Genomic DNA, 23,940 nt, shown 5'->3' on the forward strand with positions numbered 1-23,940 from the left:
GGGGTTCATGGGTTTGAGCTCCATGTTGGTCTCTGTGCTGACAGCTCAGAGCCTGGAACCTGCTTCAGGTTCTGTGTCTACCTCTCTCTCTGCCCCTCCCCCACTCATGCTCTGTCTCTCTCAAAAATAAACATTAAAATTAAAAAAAAAAATCCACTATCAAAAGATATCATTTAGAATAAGCAAGGCATAGTTTTGGAGACGAGAGATATAGAGAGATAGATTGACATACAGATGTGTGTATGCATTATGTATGTATGTATTACTGACATAATACTCGTACATGCACATATACATAGTACACATACATTTATACACTTACACATATAAGTATTTAAATGTAGAATTTTAATTCCTTCAAGTCAATAGGAAAGCAGCTAACAACACTAGTTTTCAAATGACCAAAAGATTTGGGTAATTTCTTCATGGAAAAAGATATCCAGGGATGCCTGGGTGGCTCAGTCCAATAAGCATCTGACTTCGGCTCAGGTCATGATCTCACGGTTCATGGTCTCAAGCCCTGTATTGGGCTTTGCACTGTCAGCACAGAGCCTGGGGCCTGCTTTAGATTCTGCGTCTCCCTCTCTCTCTCTCTCTCTCTCTCTGTCCCTCCCCTGCTCATGCTCGCTCTCTCTCTCCCTCTCTCAAAAATAAATAAACATTAAAAAAAATTTTTTAAGATATCCAAACAGCCAATACACGTATTAAAAGGTGCTTGACATCAGGAAAATAAAAATTAAAAGGCATTTTCTTACACACACCAGAATGGGTAAAATGCAAATACTAAGTGTTAATAAGGATGTGGAGCAACTGGAACTCTCAGACATTGTTGCCAGCAGTGCCAACTGACTCAAATGTTTTTTAAAACACTTTAGCAGTATTTATAAAAGCTAAATATAGACCTACTCTATTATCCAGAAAATCCACATCTAAGTGTATATCCAAAAGAAATGTTTGCATACTTCAATCAAAATGCATGTTCAGGGGTGCCTGGGTGACTCAGTCTTGAGCATCTGACTCCTGATTTCAGCTCAGGTCATGATCTCACAGTTAGTAGGATCAAGCCCTGTGTCAGGCTCCACGCTGACAACATGGAGCCTGCTTGAGATTCTCTCTTTCCCTCTCTCTCTTGCCCCTCCCCTGCATGCTCTCTCTCTCTCTCTCAAAATAAATAAATAAACTTTAAAAATCCATGTTTAAAAATTTTTGTAGAAGCTTTATTAACAATAGAGCTAAAATTGATGGATGAATGGATAAATAAGATGTGAGATAGATAGACAGACATATACAATGGAGTATTACTCAGCGATCTAAAAGAATGAAATCTTGCCATTTGCAACTACGTGGATGGAACTAAAGGGTATTATGCTAAGTGAAATTAGTCAGTCAGAGAAAGACAAGTATCATATGACTTCATTCATATGAGGCCTTTAAGAGACAAAACAGATGAACATAAGAGAAGGGAAGAAAAAATAACATAAAAACAGGGAGGGGACACAACATAAAAGATTCTTAAATATAGAGAACAAACAGGGTTACTAGAGCGGTTGTGGGAGAGGGGATGGGCTAAATGGGTAAGGGGCATTAAGGAATCTACTTCTGAAATCATTGTTGCACTATATGCTAACTAACTTAGATGTAAATTTAAAAAATAAATTAAATTAAAAAAAACAAAACCAATAGGTCTGAAACTTGACCAGTTCAATTAACAGGCTAAATAGTTGTATATTCACATAATGGAATACCACATAACAATAAAAAGTATATATATCTGTATATGCAACACTATAGATGAGTATCACAGTCATTATTATGCTGAGATAAAGAAGCCAGAAACAACAGAGTATGTGTTTATGTGAAGTTCAAACATAGGCAAAACTAATCTATGATAATAAAAGTCAGGAGAATGGATAAACTCTGGGTAGGGGGGTGGGATTTGAGGGCAGGTAGTATTTACTGGAAAGGAGCAAAAGGAAGCCTTCTAAAGTGGATGGAAATGTTTTACATCATTATCTAGTCTGTGGTTACATATACATATGCAAAAATTCAATGAGCTATACACTTAAGATCTGCATACTTTGCTATATGAAAGTTAGACTACAAAAAGTTTTAAAGGAAGGTTTCTGTTTTCTTTCATTACCTATATTGTGCCGCATACCCAATACACACCTATTACACCACCCCGTGCCTAAATTCTAGGTTCCCTGAATTCAGGTATCTATTTAGTCTCATCTAAGGTATAATTCTCCCCACGTGTTTCTTATTTTCTTTGCAGCAATACTGACCAGAATCAAAAGGCAAAACTAAACATTTATCCACACTTCCCTTATTTCTCACTGGAATAGAACTTTCCTCAGGAAAAGTTCATAAATAAAAATATTTCCCCAGCATGGCACTTCTCATTACTTCCCAAAGAAATCTTACCACTAATAGTGAGTTTACACACACACACGCACACATGCACACACACACACACACACGCGCGCACACACACACGCGCACACACACACACACAAATTGTTCCTTTGATTTTTTATATAATGCTATATTTCTCATTACATAATACTGTGGATTTATGAACTTATCCTGAGATCACCATCCCTTCCCCATGTGCCCCATTATTAGAATATGATGGCTATCTACAATGACTGAAAATTCAATAGCACTTGCCTCTCCTAATAAGCAACAGGTTGGTGCTGCCTTCATAACTAAATGTGTCCGCACAGCTACCTGGTGCTCTGTTACATCCTCCAGACCAGTGTCATTTACTAAAAATATAATTTAAGCCACATTTGTAATTCTCAGCCCCTAGTAGACACATTTAAAAAAGCTGAACAGGGGACGCCTGGGTGGCGCAGTCGGTTAAGCGTCCGACTTCAGCCAGGTCATGATCTCGCGGTCCGTGAGTTCGAGCCCCGCGTCGGGCTCTGGGCTGATGGCTTGGAGCCTGTTTCCGATTCTGTGTCTCCCTCTCTCTCTGCCCCCCCCCCCGTTCATGTTCTGTCTCTCTCTGTCCCAAAAATAAATAAAAACGTTGAAAAAAAATTTTAAAAAAGCTAAACAGGTAAATTCATTTTAATAATATATTTTATTTAATGTAATATATCCAAAATGTTACTTCTACATGTAATCAACATAAAAAGTTGCAATGAGATATTTTACAGTTTTTCATATTACTCCTTCAAAGATCCAGTGTGTACTTTACAATTACATTGTACAATTACATGTACTTTACATTACACACTTATAGTGTGTCTCGGTTTCAATGCTCAATACCATATATCACTAGTGACTACCATTTTGGATAGTGCAGCGCCCAGTTATTTTGGACCACAGCCAAGGTAACCCTTGAAATAAGACTCCAAATTCCTTCTCTGTTAGTCTTGAAATAATATATGACTCCTCTGCCACACGTCTTTACACCCCATAAAAATAAGTTTCTCTCTTCTGGAAGTTTTAATTCACTAAACTATGTCCGTAGGGCTCCACCCACCAAGTCATTGGTCACCATACTTGCCTCTCTCTGAAATCTAACATACTTTCCACTTACACACTGCAAAATTCATCAAACACTGATCTTGTCATTTTGCCAAGACCAACTCAACAAAATTTTTCACCTCCTACTCTCTTGCAAAATGTGATATATTAAAATTATCCTGTGAAAAGTAGCATGAAATTACTGTGAATATATTCATAATTTAAATGTGCTAGGTCAACCAACATGAGAAATGAAATCTTCCAAGAAAAAGATGAGGGAAGAAAACATGGCAAAGGGAAAAACAAACTGGATCGGGATTCAAGCAACGATTTCGGTTCCAGATAGTTTTATGTTCTTGCGCAACATACAAACATTTCTGACTCTGCAAAGTGCCATGTATTATAAAAAGGCACTAGACCGAATGATTCCTAAGCCCCACTCAGTGTTGAATACTCTGTAATTGCAGCAATTATTTTTCATAAAATAAAGAAGGAAAAATTGGGGGATTAGGGTAAGGGAGAATCAATCCATTGGGGAAAAAACGTTAAAATTTCCTCTACCATATAGTACAGAAAGAAAGCACTGGTGCTTGGAGTCCTCAATGAAAAAAGTAATCATAACAATAGTAATAAAAACACTCCAATAAAAAAAAATCCTTGGATCACTTATCTAAATTTCTAATATTTTTTTCAAGAGAAGGTTATTCTGCCCACAGTTTTCCTCAGGGCAACTTTGACATCCTTATTCCTCAGACTGTAGATTAATGGGTTGAACATTGGCACAACAATGGTGTAGAACAAGGAAGACACTTTCCCCTGGTCAAGGGGTAAAATAGAAGGTGGCTTGAGGTACATAAAAGCTCCTGATCCAAAGAAAAGAGAAACTGCAATTATGTGAGAACTGCAGGTACTGAAGGCCTTGGACCTGCCTTCAGTGGAGCTAATGTGGAAAATGCTAGAAATAATGAAACCATAAGATATAAAAATGGCAACAATGGGCACCCCAATGCCAATGGTCACAACAATAAAGACAATTAGTACATTTATGTAAGAGCTGTTGCAAGAGAGCTCAAGGAGGGGAAGGATGTCACACATATAGTGATTAACAAGGTTGTCAGAACAAAATGTCAGAAATAATATATTTCCTGTATGGGCCACAGCTCCCAAAATCCCCATCCCATAGACACCCAGTAAAAGGAGTAAACACACCTGAGAAGACACAGTGACCATGTACAGCAGTGGTTTACAGATGGCGACATAGCGGTCATATGCCATCGCTGACAGGATGTAGGATTCAGAAAAGACAAAAAAGCAAAAGAAAAAGAGCTGAGTCATACACCCTGCATAGGAAATGATGTTCTTCTTGGAGACAAAACTCATTAGCATTTTGGGGATGATGGCAGTAGAGAAACTAAAATCTATGAAGGACAAGTTGAAGAGGAAAAAGTACATGGGAATATGAAGGTGAGAATTCAGCCCAATCAGCGTTATCAGGCCCAGGTTCCCCACCACAGTGACCATGTAGAAACCTAGAAACAGGAAGAAGAGGGGCATCTGGAGTTCTGGCTCATCTGTTAAGCCTGCGAGGATAAACTCTGTCACAGAGGAGGCATTATCTGTAGCCATTCTCCTCTAGGAGAGTCTGTAAGGGAAAAAGAAGAGTCACTGAGACAGAGAGAGAAGCCACACACCATGGAATTTAAGGGGCTGACATGGAGAAGACAAGAATGGGAACATTTACTTGCACTGCTCTAAATGTTGTGTGGCATTATGAGTATCCCCATTTCACAGATGAGGACACTGGACCTAAGTGACTTGCACAAGTCCTGATGCTACTAAGTTACAGCAGGAGGTGAACTCAGGTGGTCTGGCTCCTGGGCTTTGAGCTTTTACCCACTCTGCTAGAGGACAGACCAGGGCAGGCAGGCACTCACCCTCCTCTGCTTGGAGTCACAGTGCTGTTCTCCACTGGCTCTCATCCATCTCTTTCATGGAGACTCAACTGGCCCCGATGAAAAGCAAGTGACAACCCAGAGCTCAGACCCTCTGCTTCTGCTTCTCTACTTTGAGGAGCGACACCTCTAATTTATCTTGCTGCGCTGAAGAACTTGATCTTTGATTGTGGCTTTGCTGCAAGTCTCTTGTCCAAATTCCGGGGATGAGACAGCATCCTTTCCAAATGCCCATGGATAACAAGAGACTAATCTCAGTGACGTAGTTACAGAGACTCCCTCAGGATCACTGCTCCAGAGACCCACTTCCCAAAGGAAGAAGAAATGTTTGTTTACCCCCCTTGGTAATGCTTGATGTGGCTTTTAAAGACCTGTGGTTACATTTTTTCATTGTGATTACATCTTTTTAAGCTATTAATTATAGCAAAGCATCATGGGAAAAATGCTAATTGCAACCCTATATTAAGCCCTTACTGTGTACCAAACACCGTATCAACCCACTACCCTCGTATGAAGGATCCAAAGCAATGCACAAAGAATTTTACCTCTTTATTCCTCACAACAGCTTTGTATATTAGACCTATAAATATCCACTTTAAAAGTGAGGAACACACACAGCTTGTAGGTTCCAAAAATCTTGAGTCAAATTCTAATCTATCCAACTCGAAACTTCATAGCGGTCAGGGACCTTGCTGGGCTTCTTAAGCAAACACAAAGTACTTGCTGTATGTTACTGAAAACACCCAATTTTGTCTCCAGACACCACTGCTGGCTACTACCACTATTGCACACATTGTCAAAATAGTTCTCGGGAAGTGATTTCACTCATACAGAGACTAATAAAGCTTTGTGTGTCAACTTGCACTCAACACCCCTTACCAGAGGCCCTTATAATAATAAGGAAGACAGATTTCATACCCAAGAAAGAAATCTTGATCTGGGGAAATTTGAGCTTCAGTGTGCCAATGGATTAAATAGGTTTTTGGGCCTGGGTCAATGACAAAAGTCCTGTTAGGGAAGTTAGGAAGTCAAAATACAAAGGCAGAAGTTCCTCTTCCTCCAGGAAGGTTCTACTAAAACTGCTGTGCACATGCCTGTGTACGTTTGTGAGTGTGTGCACACACATCTTTTGATTTACACTTAGAATTAACACATCCCAAAGTAACTCCAGTGAGTCCCAGTCCTTGTTCTCAATCCCATTGTGCAAAAGTTACAAACAGAGAAAAGCAGTTCATATTAAAATGAAATGAAATGAAGCTCTTCTTGAGAACCAAGTTCAAATAAGTTAGGGGTTCTCTGAAAGCTCTAGGGGGATTTTGTTGCCTCAGAGACTGTTGCCATGGCAACCTCATTTCCAAATGTATCTTCAACACAGCTTTTCTAAAGCCATGTTACCTGATGACTTTGTTCCAGTACAGCAGAGAACGATAAAGCTGTTTTCCTTTTCCACTTGTATAGTACTTTTGCCTTTCAAAAACTTGAATCTCTGAAATGGCTTCCTTCTTATATTTGTTTCTAATTTAAACTATACATTATAAATGCAACATTATGGAGCATGTGAAGATTTACATACATTAAAATACCCTTGCATATATGTCTCATGCATGTGCACTGGCTCTCAGGTTTCTGGTAGATCATCAAAGTTGCACAAGGATGGTCCCAAACCAATCCCTATGTAACATAGGATTCCCAGCTTTAGTAAGAAGCACAAATCTGTCCAGAGAGAAGAGGTGGCAGCTGAGAGGACCCCACGTGAATGAAGTAGCTTTGATTAGCTTCTGACAAAGCAGAATTAAATTCATCTTTCAGTAATGATGTGTCTAATAGTTACTGTTAAATTGATTTTTTAAGTTTATTTATTTATTTTGAAAGAGAGAGAGAGAGCAATCAGAGGAGGGGCAGAGAGAGAGGCCGAGAGAGAATCTCAAGCAGGCTCTGCACTGTCAGCACAGAGTCCAACGCGGGGCTCAAACTCACCAACCATGAGATCATGACCTGAACCAAAGCTGGACACTTAACCAATTGAGCCACCCAGGCACCCCTACTTCCTTAAATTCTTTTTTTAAGTTTACTTATTTATTTTGAGAGAAACAGAGACAGCACAAGAGCAGGAGGGGCAGAGAGAGGGGGAGAGAGAATCCCAAGCAGGCTCCACACTGCCCGGACAGAGCCCAACAAGGGGTTCAAACTCACAAATAGTGAGATCATGACCTGAGCCAAAACCAAGAGTCCGACGCTTAACCAACTGAGCCACCCAGGCAACCCCTACTTCCTTAAATTCTTGATCAACTCATTTGTTTCATGGCTTCCACTATCCCACCATATATATGGCTCTCAAATTTGTGTCTTTATTTTTCAATGCTCTGTTAAGGTCCTTTCCTGGGTACCCAATAGGATTTTTTTTTCTGGATATTTCAAGAGACTGTCCTGTGGTCATCTCTGAGCTCATCGACTACATAAGCATATGTCCCTTCCTCCAAAAGTAGATGTTCTCTCAACCTCTTCATTACTTATCTGAGTATAACCAACGGTGAGAAAGTAGAGAATAGAATTGATAACGTTATTCTAAGTCCTGGTTGCTCTAAGACAGTCCCAGTTTATGTCTCTTATCCCCCCCCCAAATTATTAGTAATGTTCTCTGTCACTCTGAAATATATCCCAGTTAAATGAGAAGTTTTCAGAGCATAAACTTTGGAATCTGGTGGACTTCAGCATAAATCGTAGTTCTGCATCCAAGTAGCTGTGTGAGCTTGGAAATTCAACCTTCCTTAAGTTTCTAATTTTTAATCTTAAAATGAGGAAAAGAACCACAACTCAAAGTGTTATTTTCATGAGTAAAAGATGTACCTTCTGGCACAAAGAAGATACAAAAAGCTGCTTATTATTATTATTATCATTATTATTATTATTTAAATGATACATATGTATATTATTTTTAGAGTTTCATTACATAAATAAAATTTGTTATTTACTATGGTAATAGTAATAACTATATCCTTGGATGAAGGTAATTTCAGAATGGGCTAGAACAGAAAGAAACCAGCGGCAGGGAATCAACTTTAAAACTTTTACATAAGCTGTATAAACAGCAAAAGATAAACAGTGCCACATATTATGATATTATGGTGAAGTACCAAACAGGATTTCACATCTCAATGGTTTGAGAAAGAACAACAGAGAAGAGGCACACATCAAATGTGGTTAAATTTCCAATCCCTGCCCATGATAGAAATGGGAAAATAAGGAGGTGGAAGAGTAAAGAGCTGGATTTTAGACAAGATCATCAAATGCTGGCAGGACTTCCAAACAACGACCAGAAAGAAGAAGAAAATTGAAAATCAGAGATTTAACATAAGAGATTAAGATAAAAATTGAATAGGGGCGCCTGGGTGGCGCAGTCGGTTAAGCGTCCGACTTCAGCCAGGTCACGATCTCGCGGTCCGTGAGTTTGAGCCCCGCGTCAGGCTCTGGGCTGATGGCTCAGAGCCTTGAGCCTGTTTCCGATTCTGTGTCTCCCTCTCTCTCTGCCCCTCCCCCGTTCATGCTCTGTCTCTCTCTGTCCCAAAAATAAATAAACGTTGAAAAAAGAAATTTAAAAAAAAAAGATAAAAATTGAATAGAGGAAACATAGGAACACTGCTTCAGGGAGTACTGTTTAAAGACAGAATAGTTAAGGGCAAAGTGTGAACCTGGTGAAAATGCCAATAAATAAGGGGAGAAGGACACTGACCAACAGAAATGTCAAAAAAAAACAGCAAGCATAGCAATTAAGAGCAAGAACTGGAGAAAAGAAACCTAGAATTAAACCCCAAGTGTATTCCTTATTTCCTGGGTGAACTTGAGTACTTACCTAACCTAATTAATACTCAGTGTCTTGATCTAAAAATCATAATGATAATACCAAACTTGCAGATATTTGTGAAGATTGAATTATACTCCCATGAATATTCATTTAGTAAACATTAGTTGCCTTTATAAAATGTCACAGAGGTCAAGGTAGAGAAAATTTTAAGAGTAAGGGATAAATAATGTTACCAAGGGTGCAAGGAAAAAAGAAGTGAAAAACAATCTCGAATTAAGTCATTGTCTTGCAAGTCTATTCATTATTTTTCCATGTTACTCTGACTGTGCTTAGTCTAATATGGCCTTACACTATTCATTATTTCAAGATTATATTCCCAAAACCCCAACTCGATTAAAAGCTTCTTCAAGGAAAATCCTTAATCCTATAGCTTTTGGGTACACTAACACACTCATGATCTATCAGAGTGATGAATACATTATAGATGCTTTTCAAAAACTTGCTGAATGTGATGGGCTTGCATGTTAAGATAGTGCAATGAAAATCCAAATGGCAAACCCATAATTTCAGGGATAGTTTTTTACTATCTGAAATAATTGGTCAGAGATTCTGATAAGCAGACATTTTATCCCTACCAAAAAAAAAGTCATTTAAACCACACATAGTTAGGTTTACTAAAAATAAGCTTGAAGCCTTTAATATGTTGATAATGCTGTCTACACAACAATGCCAGAAGATTTCTGCCTGTCAAGGCCATGGTGTTTGTAGAAGAAACTTCCCCCTTTCCTACAGACGCTGGGAAAGGAAAGTTTGCTAAGTGGCCGAAGTTGCTGCAAAGACTAGTCTGAGAGGTACCAAGCAACTTAAAACTCTCCAAAACAGAGTTCTTTTTCTTAAGGGGCTTAAATCCAGGAAATGTTGTGCTACTTAATAAAGTTGTGTTAAATAATACACAAATACTGTAAAATCTATCATTTACAAGGAGTGTAAAGGGTACAAAAGAAATCAACGTGCTAGAAAGTACAATATAGGCAGAGTTAATAAGGATAAATCCAAAATAACCTTCAAGTGTAATTTTGTGGAAAGAAGAAATGTAATTTGATGGGTAGAAACAGATTATTCTAAGGTAACAGAGCCTTCCTAATTTACTAATACTTATTAAATTACATTAAATTAAATGTCTTACATGTGCAAAGAAATCAAGCAATGTAAAGTAAGTAATATACCAAAGTTCTTGGGACACTGGGTTGGCTCAGTCGGTTAAGCATCTGACTTCAGCTCAGGTCATGATCTCATGGTTTTGTCAGTGCAGAGCCTGCTTCAGATCCTCTGTCCTCCTCTCTCTGCACCCCCTTCTCAAAAATAAACATTTAAAAAATATATATACCAAAGTTCTCTTGTTGCATGGACTCCTCTGTAATCTTGCAACATTAACAAGACTGTCTGCATTTTTGTTTTTATTTGAGAGAGAGAGAGAGAGAGAGAGAGAGAGAGAGAGAGAGTGCTGGAGTTGGGGAGAGGGGATGAGGGAGAGAGAGGCAGATTCCTAAGCAGGCTCACATGGGGCTCGAGCCCACAACCTGTCATGACCTGAGCCGAAATCAAGAGTCGGACGCTCCACTTACTGAGCCACCCAGGCACCCCAAGACTGTCTGCAATTTCTAAAGACCTCTCTGGAAAGGAAAGCCACATACTCATTCAGTGATGTGCCCCAATATTTTACAAACTTTTCTTTCAGGAATTTCATTCTGCTAGCTAGCTGAAATCAAGAGGCAATGTGGTATCCTGGGAGAAAGCCCTAGCTAGGCTTAGAAGTCTAAAGATCTGGCTCTGGTCATACACTCTTGGACAAGTCACTAAATTGTCTTTTCCTGGAAATGTCTCCTCTATAAAAGGACTAGATGAAACCAAATGTTGTTAAATTCAATGAATACTTTTTGAATCTTATTTTACTTAGCACAATGGCAGCTAATGTCTTGAAATATTCATTTTCCTTTCTGTAATGGAAAAACTCAGTGTTTTCCTTCCCATGCAGGGAAAAACCCAGTTCTTCCCTACTGTGTGTTTTTCTCCTATGAGTCTCCTTTACTATTCACACAGAGCACTTCACTTCTGACATTTCTGGTCATCAAATGTGTGTGGGGGGTGGTGGTGGTTTCCCCATAAGAACAGGCAAGTCTCCACAACACCAGCTGGGTGCCCCACAATTTTAACTCAATTCTGACACTATCTACCGGGAGATAGTGTCAAATCCCACAGGTTAGCGGCTCTGTCCCACAAGAACTGCTCCAGACCCTGCCCCAACCCCCCCCCCCCAACACACATTCTTCAGATGCCAGTTGCAAGCCCAGGTTATCACCTATACTTCTGAGCAACTGACTATAGATCAGAAGATCCAAAGATCCTCTTTGATTAATTTGCCACAGTGGCTCACAGAGCTCAGGGAAACACTGACTTAGTTTACCTGTTTATTAAAGGATACAGATGAACATCCAGATGGAAGAGATTCAGGGCAAGGTGTGTGGGAAGGGCCCCCAAGCTTCCATGCTCTGTTCAGGCACAGCGGTCTTTTACTACCTCGTGTTTACTACCCTAAAAGCTCTCCAAACCCTGTACTTTGGGGGAACTTTCTGGAGGTTCCATCACATGTTTGATCATTATATCCATTTTCAGCCCTTTTCCCTTCTCAAGAGAATGGAGGACAGGGCTGAAGATTCCAAGTTTCTAATCATAGCTTAGTCTTTCCGGTGACCAGCCCACATCCAGGAACTATTCAGGAGCCCACCCAGAGATACCTCATTGGGACAAAGGACACTCCTATCACAGAGGAAATTACAAGGGTGTCAGGAGTTCTGTGCCAGGAACTGGGGGCAGAGAGCAGTATATATATTTTCTATTATATCACACTTCCCTTTTGAAACACATCACCTGTCTAATTTTCCTTCAACTTCTGGCCACTTCTCAGTTTTCCTTCAAGAGCTAAATACTGATATTCCACACAGTTCTATCCTCAATCTCCTCTTGGCATTCTATTTATGCTCTCCAAAAGACCTTGTCCACTCCCATGACTGAAATCACCCTCTGCTGTTGACTTCCAAATTTGTATTTCTATTCATATCTGAACACCCAACAGACACCAAAAATTCAACACATTCAAAAGTTATATCACTACCTTTCCTCAAAAACTTTCTCTTCCTATATTCCCTATCTTAATAAATGACGCTTTTGGGCTTTTGGGCACCCAGTTAAAAAAAATGACCCAACTAACTCATAAAGGAAAAAGAAATCATACTGTCGTCAAACATTGCTTTACAGAAGAAAATAGAGTAATAGATTTCAGATATTCAAAAAATTAAAATGTGAACCATGGATGGTTTAATGTATAGCCAAACTAACTTCAAATATAAAAGCTGTAGACACATTGCCATTAACTGATAAAAACTTAGGGATCTTGTTGCCATGAGCTCTTCCTAAGAAATCTGGTAGACAAAAAGATCTAAATAACCAAAATATTGGACAGACATCAGTAGCATTTAATATTTATTTGCTTGTACATCTAAAAATAGTGGTTTCCAGGAGCTGAGGGGTGAGGGAAATGAGGAGACATTGGTCAAAGAACCAATTATAAGATGAATAAGTTCTGGGGATCTAATGTACAGCATGGTGGCTATTGTTAATAATAATATATTGTATATGTGAAATCCACTAAGAGAATAAATCTTAACTGTTATCACCACTAAAACAAAAGTGGTAACTATGTGAGGTAATGGATATGTGAATCAGCTTGATTATAGTGATCACAATATAAACATATATCAACTTATATTGTACACCTAAAATATATTGTACAACATAAATATGTATAATTACTTGTCAATCATACTTCAGTAAATTTGGGGAAAAAATAAAATATAATAATCAAAATAAGTTTAATTATTTTTAAAAAATGAAACCTTCTGTTTCAATTTATAAAAAAAGTTAACTAAAATTAAAGAGGTTTCTTTTTTAGCATATCCAGTGAATTTGGTTTTGGAGAAATGTTCAGTGTAGAAAGATGTGAAATAAAGCCTTTTTATAATAAAAATGTAAATATAGTTCATGGTACACAACGACAAAAAACTAGTGATAAATACTGACCATGTTGGTGGTGACAGGGACAAAAGTGATGATGCTAGTGAAGATGAGGATAATATTGATGGTAATGATCAGTGTGGTCATGGTAATAACGATGATGATGATGATGATGAAACTAAAAATGTTCCAGTGCTGACAGTTGGCACCAAGCTTCCCAGGCTGCAGGATAAGTCCCTCAACAGAAGAAAAATTAACACACGTGGGAGATGTCATTCATAGTACAAAGTGTAAACCCAAAAACTAATTGCCTTCAATGAGGACCAAGTCTCTGGAGTGGCCATATCCCAGGAGAGGTTCTGCCTATATAAAAATATACCCAACACTCCCCAACTCAGTGACCCATTTTTATGAATATGTTGGCCCCTTTGACTGGAAATAGATGTAAATCTGGTGCCTTTCTGTTTTCTGATACTTCTTAATTGCTGAAAACAAAGTACCACCTAAGATTTCCACCCAACAGTGTTGCAGTTTTCACCAAGCCAGGTATTCAATTATTTTTTTTTAATTTTTTTCTTTTACATGTATTTATTTCTGAGAGACAGAGACAGAACACAAGTGAGGGAGGGCAGAGAGAGAATGAGACACATAATCCAAAGCAGGCTCCACGCTCTGAGCTGTCAGCACCAAGCCCGATGTGGAGCTCATACTCACAAACTGTGAGATCATGACCTGAGCCGAAGTCAGATACTTAACCGACTCAGCCACCCAGGCACCCCAAGGCATTCAATTATAATTTTAAAGCAATTATGTAAGATGTGAACAAAATATCTTCCATTAATTTGCATTTCTAATGCAGAGCTTTTTATATATATATACTATTTCCAATCATCTATCCCCCTTCTCAAAGTGCTTTTTCCCCACTTGTAAAGGAAATAGAGTTGTCTAGGTAATTCTCAGTGTTGTCATTAGCAACAAGTCTGCGCTTCTGATAAAACTGGTCACCTGATAAAACTACCGGTAAGATTTTAACATCAAGAAATTCGTGGATCATGTATATGTTAGCTAGAAGATAACAGGAATAAAACTTAGATTTCTGTTGCCCACAGTTTTCTATATAATCGGAAGGTGTTCTCATCAAGAGGCAAAAACAAACACTGCCTCATAGCAACATTCTGTTTTATACCCAACTTTGATTCCTGGTATTGATATATTTAAAGTGGATTTTCTGTTTCTTATCATTTTAGGAGAGTCATATTCGATGGATGGGGATATGTTAGATAGCTTAGCTATGTTAGCTATATTGTCATTATCTAAGTGAAATTTATCTCTTTTTAAAAAATTAAAACACAGTTCAAAATTCTTGCTGTTATTAGTGACAAAGAAGTTATCTCACTGCCAGTAATTTAAAATATAAAGTTTATGATAATGCAGACTTCCTTATCTTCAATATCACAACAAGCACAATATTATTACTATTGCTGATCAAGTGAGTTAAAGTCTTTTAATGTTCTATGAGAAAACAGGCTATAAAACAACATACACTCTACTTGCTAGAAGGGATGCTACCTGATTCATGAATCATTTAATAAAGCCAATTAGATCTTTTAAAAAATGTATGGTATGCTAACTTTGAGTTTAAAAATGCATGTATATTTATACCTATGTATATAAATGCATACATGCATAAAAAAGATCTGGTAGAATACACATTACAATTTTAGATTCTTGGTAGTTGGAATATAATTATTTTTGCCTGTCTGTATGTTTACTTTCTTACAATGCAAATATATTTTGTAATTTAAAAAGAGATTCTGGTAATATAGCAATGATATCCCTTCTTGGCCTTAATGTATTAAATTAAGTTTACTTAAATATAAAAGTAAAGTGAAGTGCCACAGAAAGACAGCATGGCATGGTGGAGGACAACAGACGGATGGTCACAAATCCTGGGTTCTAGGCCAGTTCTACTTTCTACCATTGTATAACCTTGGGTAAATTGTGCAACTTCTTGAGTATCAGTTTCCTAGAGCAGGGATTGGCAAACGTTTCCAGAAAGGACCAGACAGTATAGATATTAGGCTGTGCAGTGCACAGGATCTCTGTTGCCACTACTCTGCTGTGCCACTTGAACAGGAAGACAGCATCAACAAGGCATAGAGGAATGGGCGTGGCTTTGTTCCAATGAAACTTTCCAACAAATACAGTCAGTGGGCTGGATCTGGCTGAACTTGCGGACCCCTGTCCTGGCGAACAGATAATATAATGTAGCATCCCTCTTTTCTTTTCCTGTGTTCTCCTCATACTAAGAAATGAAGAGTGAACCCCAATACTGTGAGGCCAAAATATTGCCTAGAGCCATAGCTTAACAGACTTATAAGACGACAAAGCAGAGGAGAAGGAAAAGCACAGATTTAGAGACAGCAGAATGCATTTTTAATTTCAAGTCGCCACTAGTAAGTTCTGTGAACTTTGAGGAAGTCTTAAAATCTCAGCCCTTCGGTTCCCTATTACTAAAGTGGGAATAATAATTCCTGTTCTAAATACATTCCCAATCCTCCTAAGGATTTTTAGGAATAGTATTTGAGACTAGTCTCTGAAAGAAATGTGTACACAATAAAGGTTTACAAAAATGTCAGTAACTATTTGAGGAGGAAATTAAATTAGCAAGGATATAATTTTTTTTCAGCTTAGAAATCCGTGTCAGAGATAAAATGTCTATAAATATCATACCCTATATACATTCTGGGTCATGCCTCTTGGATAGCACCTTCATTATTTGTGTATTTCATCTTTATGAAGACAATAGGGCCATGGTTTGATATTATAATCTGATGCTTTAATGAATACTAAGAAATATTAACCACCTATTATAGGCAATGCTACAATGCTAGGGACTGTGCACTGTGAGGCACATATTATTATTATTATTCCCAGTCTACAGACAAGAATGCTTACAAGTAACACGGTTGCATAACTTGCTTAAGATCACATGGTCAAAGTCAGAGTTGGGATTTAACCCAGTCCTGTCTGACTTCTGAGTCTACACCTTTAACTACCACATTAAATGTCAAATATAACATTTTAACATTCAGGGCACCTGGGTGGCTCAGTCTGTTGAGCTTAAGACTCCTGATTTCGGGCTCTGGTCATGATCCCAGGGTCGTGGGATGGAGCCCCATGTTGAGCCCTGCATCAGGCTCTATGCAGAGCATGGAGCCTGCTTGAGATTCTCTATCTCTTTCTCTCTCTCTCTCTCTCTCTCTCTCTCTCTCTCCCCCCCCCCATCTCCCTTCCCCCCCCCCAACATGCTCTCTCTCTTTCTCTCCCTCTCTACCCCTCTCCACCATTCACGCTTTCTCTTTCTCTCAAAATAATATATATATGAACACAGTTGTGCTTCTTGACATAAAAATATGATCTGTCTTAAGACCACCGATAAAAAATATGTAAGAGAACACAGTACCTTAATCAGTTTTTATCTTTAAAAATAACGCACGCATATAGTTTAAAATTCAAAAGCTACTCAAAGGTCAATAATAAAAACTAACACTTCTTGCCCCAAGCATCCCTGAGCCCAGCTCTGCTGTCCAGAGGAAACAGCTTTCAAATCTTGTATCTGTTTCCTTGGGTATTTACCTGTGTGTTTGTTTATTATGCTTGCAGTGCTCTTTGAGGATTTCATGATATTTTAGACATTATTAATAGTCTATAATAGGACCTAACTCAATAGTTATTGATAAGTATTTGTTGAATGCATAACTTCTATTTAGATGCAGATTTGTCTTACGCTCCCCCACCCCAATTCCTTTCCATATTCTCCCAGTTATAATACAATTATTTATTCTCAGTGCTTAATGTCAACAGTATTAGAACTCTGGCAGTGCAGACTTTATTATCATGCAGAATGAACCATCACTGCAGAACCAAATATTGTACTTTTCATTGTTCCTTTATTTGTACTACTTGTAATTTTTCCAGGAATTGTAATCATTGACCAATTCTAGGTATCTCTCCTTTGTATTTTCAGATGCTCCAGGGGCACCTGGGTGGCTCAGTCAGTTAAGTGTCTGACTTCAGCTCAGGTCATGATCTCAAGGTTCGTGAGTTCAAGCCCTATATCGGGCTGTGTGCTGACAGCTCAGAGGCTAGAGCCTGCTTCAGCTTCTGTGTCTCCCTCTCTCTCTGCCCCTCCCCCACTCATGCTCTGTCTTGCTCTCTTCAAAAATAAATAAACATTTAAAAAAATGTATATTTTCAGATGCTCCATAGTATCTGTCAAGTACTCCCTAATATAATATTCCAAATGTCCAAATATTTGAGACAGTCTACCAATTTCATTTCTCTCCTGGAGGCCTCTATCCTCTGTCCTTTCTGGACTCACTCCCCAGACCTGACGTATGGCTGTCAACCTAGAGTTTCCTTTGCTTCTCTCCTGTGTCTGGTCCCCTCTATCTTAGAGACAGTACGATCTTATCTTCTAGTATTTTCACTGAGAGTCCAATAATAGTATCCTCATCTCATTTCTGCTCCTTTATAGGCTGTGTGATTCCATCTCTCTGTCTCTTGCCTATTTTCAAAGACCAGCTTTAGTTTCACTGATTTCTTTTTACTGTTTATCTGTTTCCTTATTGCATTGAATTCCATGCTTATCTACATGATTTTCTTCATTCTGAATCATTTTAGTAGTTTATTAAGGTGGGAGCATAGATTACTGATGTTAGAATTCCCTTTTGTTCTAAAATAATCATTTAATGCCAAGTTTCCTTATTAACATTTTTTTTGGCAGAATTTAAAAATTTTGATTACGTGTCTTCATGTTCATTCAGTTCACATGTAACTTAGAGTGTGACTTCTTTTTGGCCTGTGTGTTATTTAGAAGTAGGCTTTTTAATTTTTGAATATTCAAAGATTTTCCAGATATCTTACTGTAGATTATTTATAGTTTGTATTTGTTGTGGTGAAGGGTACATACTCATTATGATTTCAACCTTTTAAAGGTATGATGGTTTGTTTTATTCCCCGGAATAGTTTTTATCTCAAAATATGTTCCATGTGCACCTAAAAGATTAGATATTCTGCTACTTCTTGGTGGAGTGTTCTAAAAATGTCAATTTGTGGATATTTCCTATGTCCTTATTAATTTTTCTACTACTTTTATCAATTAATGAAAGAGGAATATTGCAGTCTCCAACTAATAGTGGACGTGTCTATTTTTCCTTCCAGTTCTGTCAGTTTTGGTTCGTGTATTTTGAAACTATTAATACATGAATTTATTGAGGCGCCTGGGTGGCGCAGTCGGTTAAGCGTCTGACTTCAGCCAGGTCACGATCTCGCGGTCCGTGAGTTTGAGCCCCGCGTCAGGCTCTGGGCTGATGGCTCAGAGCCTGGAGCCTGTTTCCGATTCTGTGTCTCCCTCTCTCTCTCTGCCCCTCCCCCATTCATGCTCTGTCTCTCTCTGTCCCAAAAATAAATAAACGTTGAAAAAAAAATTAAAAAAAAAATACATGAATTTATTTAGGAGTATTATGAATTGATTCCTTTATCATTATGAAATGTTCCTCCTTATTTTTAGTAACAATCCTTCCTTTGAAGTCTACTTTGCTTAATGCTGATATAGTCACTCCAACTTCCTTTTGATCGATGTTTTCACAGTACATCTTTTCCCATCCTTCTAGTTTTAGCTGTTTTTGTCTTTATATTTTAAGTGGATTTCTTGGGAAAGCATACAATTGAGTAATGCCCTTTATCCAATCTGACAATCTCTGCACTTTAATTGGTATATTTAAACCATTAACATTTATTTCAGTCACTAGGTTGAGTTTTTTTTCTTATGTTTTATTTATTTTTGAGACAGAGAGAGACAGAGCATGAGCAGGGGAGGGGCAGAGAGAGAGCAAGACACAGAATCTGAAGCAGGCTTCAGACTCTGAGCTGTCAGCACAGAGCCCAATGCGGGGCTCAAACTCATGAACCGTGAGATCATGACCTGAGCCGAAGTCGGATGCTCAACCGACTGAGCCACCCAGGCGCCCCTCACTAGGTTGAGTTTAAATCTTTCATCCTTGCTATAGGTTTTCTACTTCTTTCAGTTGTCATTTATTCCATTTGTTTTTCTTCTTGCCTTCTTTTGGAATAATTGAAGTTTTGTTGATGATTTGATTTTATCTCCACTATTGGCTTGTTAGCTATAGCTCTTTTTTTATTATTTAGTTTCTGTCCTAGATTTTACAATATTTGGGCACTCTGGTGGCTCAGTTGGTTAAGCGTCCAACTCTTAATTTTGACTCAGGTCATGATCTCACAGTTGTGAGATCAAGCCCCATATCAGACTCTGTGCTGAGCATGGAGCCTGATGGAGATTCTCCCTCTCCCTTTGCCCACCCCCCCACATTCACTGTCTTACTATCTCACTCTTACTAAATAAATAAATAAATAAATAAATAAATAAATAAATAAATACATATTTTTAAAATAAAATATTTATCCTTTCTGGATTTTCCCCACCTGGAGTATAGAATGGAAAATTCCTACAGGAGATAAGCTGGTACAGTCATTGGCTCATGCTGTTTATTTCCCTCCTTTCAGGAATCAATTTAGTGCTCCCTGTTGTCAGCTATCTGGAAAATATGGTTTCATATCCCTTGTCTGGTTTTCTAATTGTTTATGGTGAAACACAAAGTAGAAGTTCTTCCTTCATGTATGGAAATACACGTCCACTTGCTAACTTTTAACTATTCGTTATGACCATGTTGTGAAATTCTTCAGATTTAAAACATAGATAAATAGACAGATATACAAATAGATATCTTCTTCAATCACATAGAACTTTTTTTTTACTCATCCATAAGTTGAAATCATAAAAACTAAGGATTAGAGTTGTTTTAAGATCATTTCATCTATTGATCAATCTTGTTTAGAACTTGGGAAATTTTAGCCAGTGTGAGGCAAGTGATTTTCCAGGGGCTAACACTTACCACTTGATAATTACTCAACAGAGCCAACCAAATTACTTCTGGCAAACAAGTTATCAGAAGAAGAATACTATCTTGTCTTATAAATTATGTTTTCCTCTGCTTTCTCTTATTGGATATAAAGGAGAAATGAAGAAAACTCATCACAAGATGATGCAACACCCCATGACAGGAGTTGCTTCTCCAGACCAGCTTTAAACTGCCATTTTGACTTGGAAGGAATACCAAGATTCCTTCCAAGAAACCTCTTGGGCATCTACATATAATTACCATCAGCTAAAAATTTTCTCAGCATTAATCATAGGTTGACTCTAAAAACAAACAATAAGTAGTAATTTGGAAATCAACAACATAGAAATAGAAACATGGTGAAGCAATAAGACACATTATTTTAGAGGATACACGAAGTGGCCAAGGATGGGCTGACCGCCAAGGATAAAGGATTTAGGGCTATGCAAAACGGGGGAGAAGGGAAAGTGTCCGTCTTACACACAATTTGTTTTGCTCTCTACCATTAAGAGTCCCAAATTATTCTAGTTTCAATAAACACAAAACTTTAAAAAAAACTTTTTTTTTTTTTACTTTCTTTAGTTGAACTTTGCTGCCTTCCCAGAAAGGTAGAGCTCAATGATAAAAAATGCATTCTGATCAATAAATCAGAACTAGTATAGGTAGGAACCTGACATCATTATTTTTTAAAGCTCCCAAAGTGATTATTGTGTGTAGCCAGAACTAAGTACCCTAAGACCTCAAGTTCAATGACAAATTAGAACAAATTCCAGCTGCTTAACAAAAATCTACACTTATATAGCAACTAAATATTTGGAAAATATTTCCACATGTATTCTATTATTTTTTTAAACTACAGGAATTAGTAAAATAACTCCATTTATTTCTCAAATGTGGAGATTGAATTTCATCACTCAGTAATTGGTAGAGCTTTACCATCTCATATTACCTGGATTTGAGATAAATTAGCAACATGTTTTCATTTTATGGGTAATATTTTGTGATCTCATCAATGACAAGTGAAATTCTCTTTCTGGGGCAAAACTCACCTCAAAACCCATAAATAAAACATACTTGTAATTATTACCATGGTACTTGAGGAACATAAAAGTGGTAAAATCTCTAGGGGTAACCCCTTTTTTGTCATTTTCGTGTCCTCTAAACCATGGCAAAATTGTTTGAATCCTAGAAAGCATTGAGTAAGGAGACAACCCAGAAAGCGTTAAGACCATTACTCAGGATGGATGCTGGTGACTAGCCTCATCAGAAAAACTCATGTATAGCCTTTCATGGGCTCTTCTCTCCCATCCCCACAGGGCTCCCAATCACAGGGGAATGGCTGCTGAAAATCACTCTACAGTGACCGAGTTTATTCTCAGGGGATTGACAAATCGGCCAGAGCTCCAGCTCCCCCTCTTCCTCCTCTTCCTTGGGATCTACTTGGTCACCATCATAGGGAACCTGGGCATGTTCACACTGATTTGTCTGAATGCTCAGCTTCACACCCCCATGTACTACTTCCTCAGCAATCTGTCCCTTGTGGATCTCTGCTACTCCTCTGTCATTACCCCGAAAATGCTGGTGAACTTTGTGTCAGAGAAGAACATCATCTCCTATGCGGGGTGCATGTCACAGCTCTACTTCTTCCTTGTGTTTGTCATTGGTGAGTGTTACATGTTGACAGTGATGGCCTATGACCGCTATGTCGCCATCTGCAGCCCATTGCTCTACCATGTCATCATGTCTCCTCAAGTGTGTTCCCTGCTGGTGTCTGTGGTCTATGCCATGGGATTTATTGGTGCAACAATAGAGACTGGCCTGATGTTAAAACTGTCCTACTGTGAGCTCCTCATCAGCCATTACTTCTGTGACATCCTCCCTCTCATAAAGCTCTCCTGCTCTAGCACCTATCATATTGAGATGACAGTGTTCTTTTTGGCTGGATTCAACATCATAGTTACCAGCTTAACAGTCCTTGTTTCCTACGTCTTCATCCTCTCCAGCATCCTCCACATCAGCACCACACAGGGAAGGTCCAAAGCCTTCAGCACCTGCAGCTCCCACTTTGCAGCTGTGGTAATGTTCTATGGATCTACTGCATTTATGTACTTAAAACCCTCCACGGCCAGTTCTGTGGCCAAGGAGAATGTGGCCTCCGTGTTCTACACCACGGTGATCCCCATGCTGAACCCCCTGATCTACAGCTTGAGGAATAAGGAGGTAAAGACTACCGTGCAGAAAACACTGAGGAGAATACTCTTCAGATGCAAATGTCATCATTCTTCCTCAGGTTGAAAATTGGGAGAAATGTAGGGGAGAAACCCTCCAAAAATGTAAACATATGTGAATGGAGAACCACCACTTCTCAACATGATTCATTGGATTTATTCACTGATTTTTTTTTCCTCCTTCCTTTCTCCCTCTCACATCTCTCATGTCCTACTCTGCTTGAATATGATTTCAAGTTCATATTTTCTTCCATTTGGGATCATTTAAAAAAATTCTGTTTAGGGGCGCCTGGGTGGCGCAGTCGGTTAAGCGTCCAACTTCGGCCAGGTCACTATCTCGCGGTCCGTGAGTTTGAGCCCCGCGTCGGGCTCTGGGCTGATGGCTCAGAGCCTGGAGCGTGTTTCCGATTCTGTGTCTCCCTCTCTCTCTGCCCCTCCCCCATTCATGCTCTGTCTCTCTCTGTCCCAAAAATAAATAAACGTTGAAAAAAAAATTAAAAGAAAAATTCTGTTTATCCTTCACGCTCTGGTAAACCTGTTCTTTATCTTGATTACAATATAACAAATCTAAAACTTTCAGCAGTGAATTTAAGAGAGAGCTGTTCATTGATGTATCACCTTCTATAGAAAAAAATATTACCCAAACTAATAGTAATTTGCACTTGGAAGTGCATAAGACAAATGGAGATGAATTTGAAAGTCATCAAGAAATAGGAAATAACCTCTTTTTGACCAGATTGTTCCCTCTATTCTCTCTCTCTCATTATGTGGGTTACCACTTACTTATTCCTGCCAAGATTGCTTATGTGGCCCCTTCACTCAGTTACCACCATCATCATATCGTCATCACATCTAACATTTTGGAATGCTAGCCAATCTACTGTGTTTTACTTAATTATCTCATGTTCTCAGATGAAGAAACTGATGTAAAGACATTAAGTAACTCTCTCCAGATCACAGACCTGATACAATTAACACTGAGATTCAAACCCACAACTCATTATCCCCTCTCTCTTGGCTGACAGTCTCCCTACACAATGTTTTGATATTAGCATAATTAAAACCTTTCCATTTCAAAATTCTGGAAAATAACTTCCCCTCCTTCAAGTATCATCACACAGCTCCCAAGTAGCCAAGGAATATTATACATTCCTGTAGTCCTTTCTCCTCCAGAAATACCTGACATTTCACATCACCTGCCAATTTCACTCAGTTAATCCTGTTGCCATGGAGCAAAATGTCTTCCCCCATTTTTTAAATAAATTGTTGAGAGAGAGAGACAGAGCGCAAGCGGGGGAGGGGCAGGGAGAGAAAGAGACATAGAATCCAAAGCAGGCTCCAGGCTCCAAGCTGTCAGCACAGAGCCCTACGTGGGGCTTGAACCCATGAATGGTAAGATCATGACCTGAGCCAAAGCTGGACGTTGA

General features: G+C 38.6%; 2 protein-coding genes across 2 annotated transcripts; one reads left to right on the forward strand and one right to left on the reverse strand.

Annotated features, from left to right (window-relative positions):
* Window positions 1–4,167: 4,167 nt before the first annotated feature.
* On the reverse strand, window positions 4,168–5,111 carry LOC101091557 (olfactory receptor 8B12-like). The gene has a single exon (XM_003992491.2). It carries the CDS (start codon window positions 5,101–5,103, stop codon window positions 4,168–4,170), a length of 936 nt encoding a protein of 311 aa, XP_003992540.1. The 5' UTR covers window positions 5,104–5,111.
* Window positions 5,112–21,304: 16,193 nt separating this feature from the next.
* LOC101100504 (olfactory receptor 151) lies at window positions 21,305–22,618 on the forward strand. Its single transcript, XM_003992522.4, has one exon. It carries the CDS (start codon window positions 21,561–21,563, stop codon window positions 22,578–22,580), a length of 1,020 nt encoding a protein of 339 aa, XP_003992571.3. The 5' UTR covers window positions 21,305–21,560; the 3' UTR covers window positions 22,581–22,618.
* Window positions 22,619–23,940: the final 1,322 nt, after the last annotated feature.

Source organism: Felis catus, chromosome D1, assembly GCF_018350175.1.
Source record: "Felis catus isolate Fca126 chromosome D1, F.catus_Fca126_mat1.0, whole genome shotgun sequence".
NCBI classification, from domain to species: Eukaryota; Metazoa; Chordata; class Mammalia; order Carnivora; family Felidae; genus Felis; species Felis catus.

Coding starts and splice junctions, on each gene's coding strand:
- LOC101091557 (XM_003992491.2), bottom strand. CDS start 5,103: ATGGCTACAGATAATGCCTCCTCTGTGACAGAGTTTATCCTCGCAGGC.
- LOC101100504 (XM_003992522.4), top strand. CDS start 21,561: ATGTATAGCCTTTCATGGGCTCTTCTCTCCCATCCCCACAGGGCTCCC.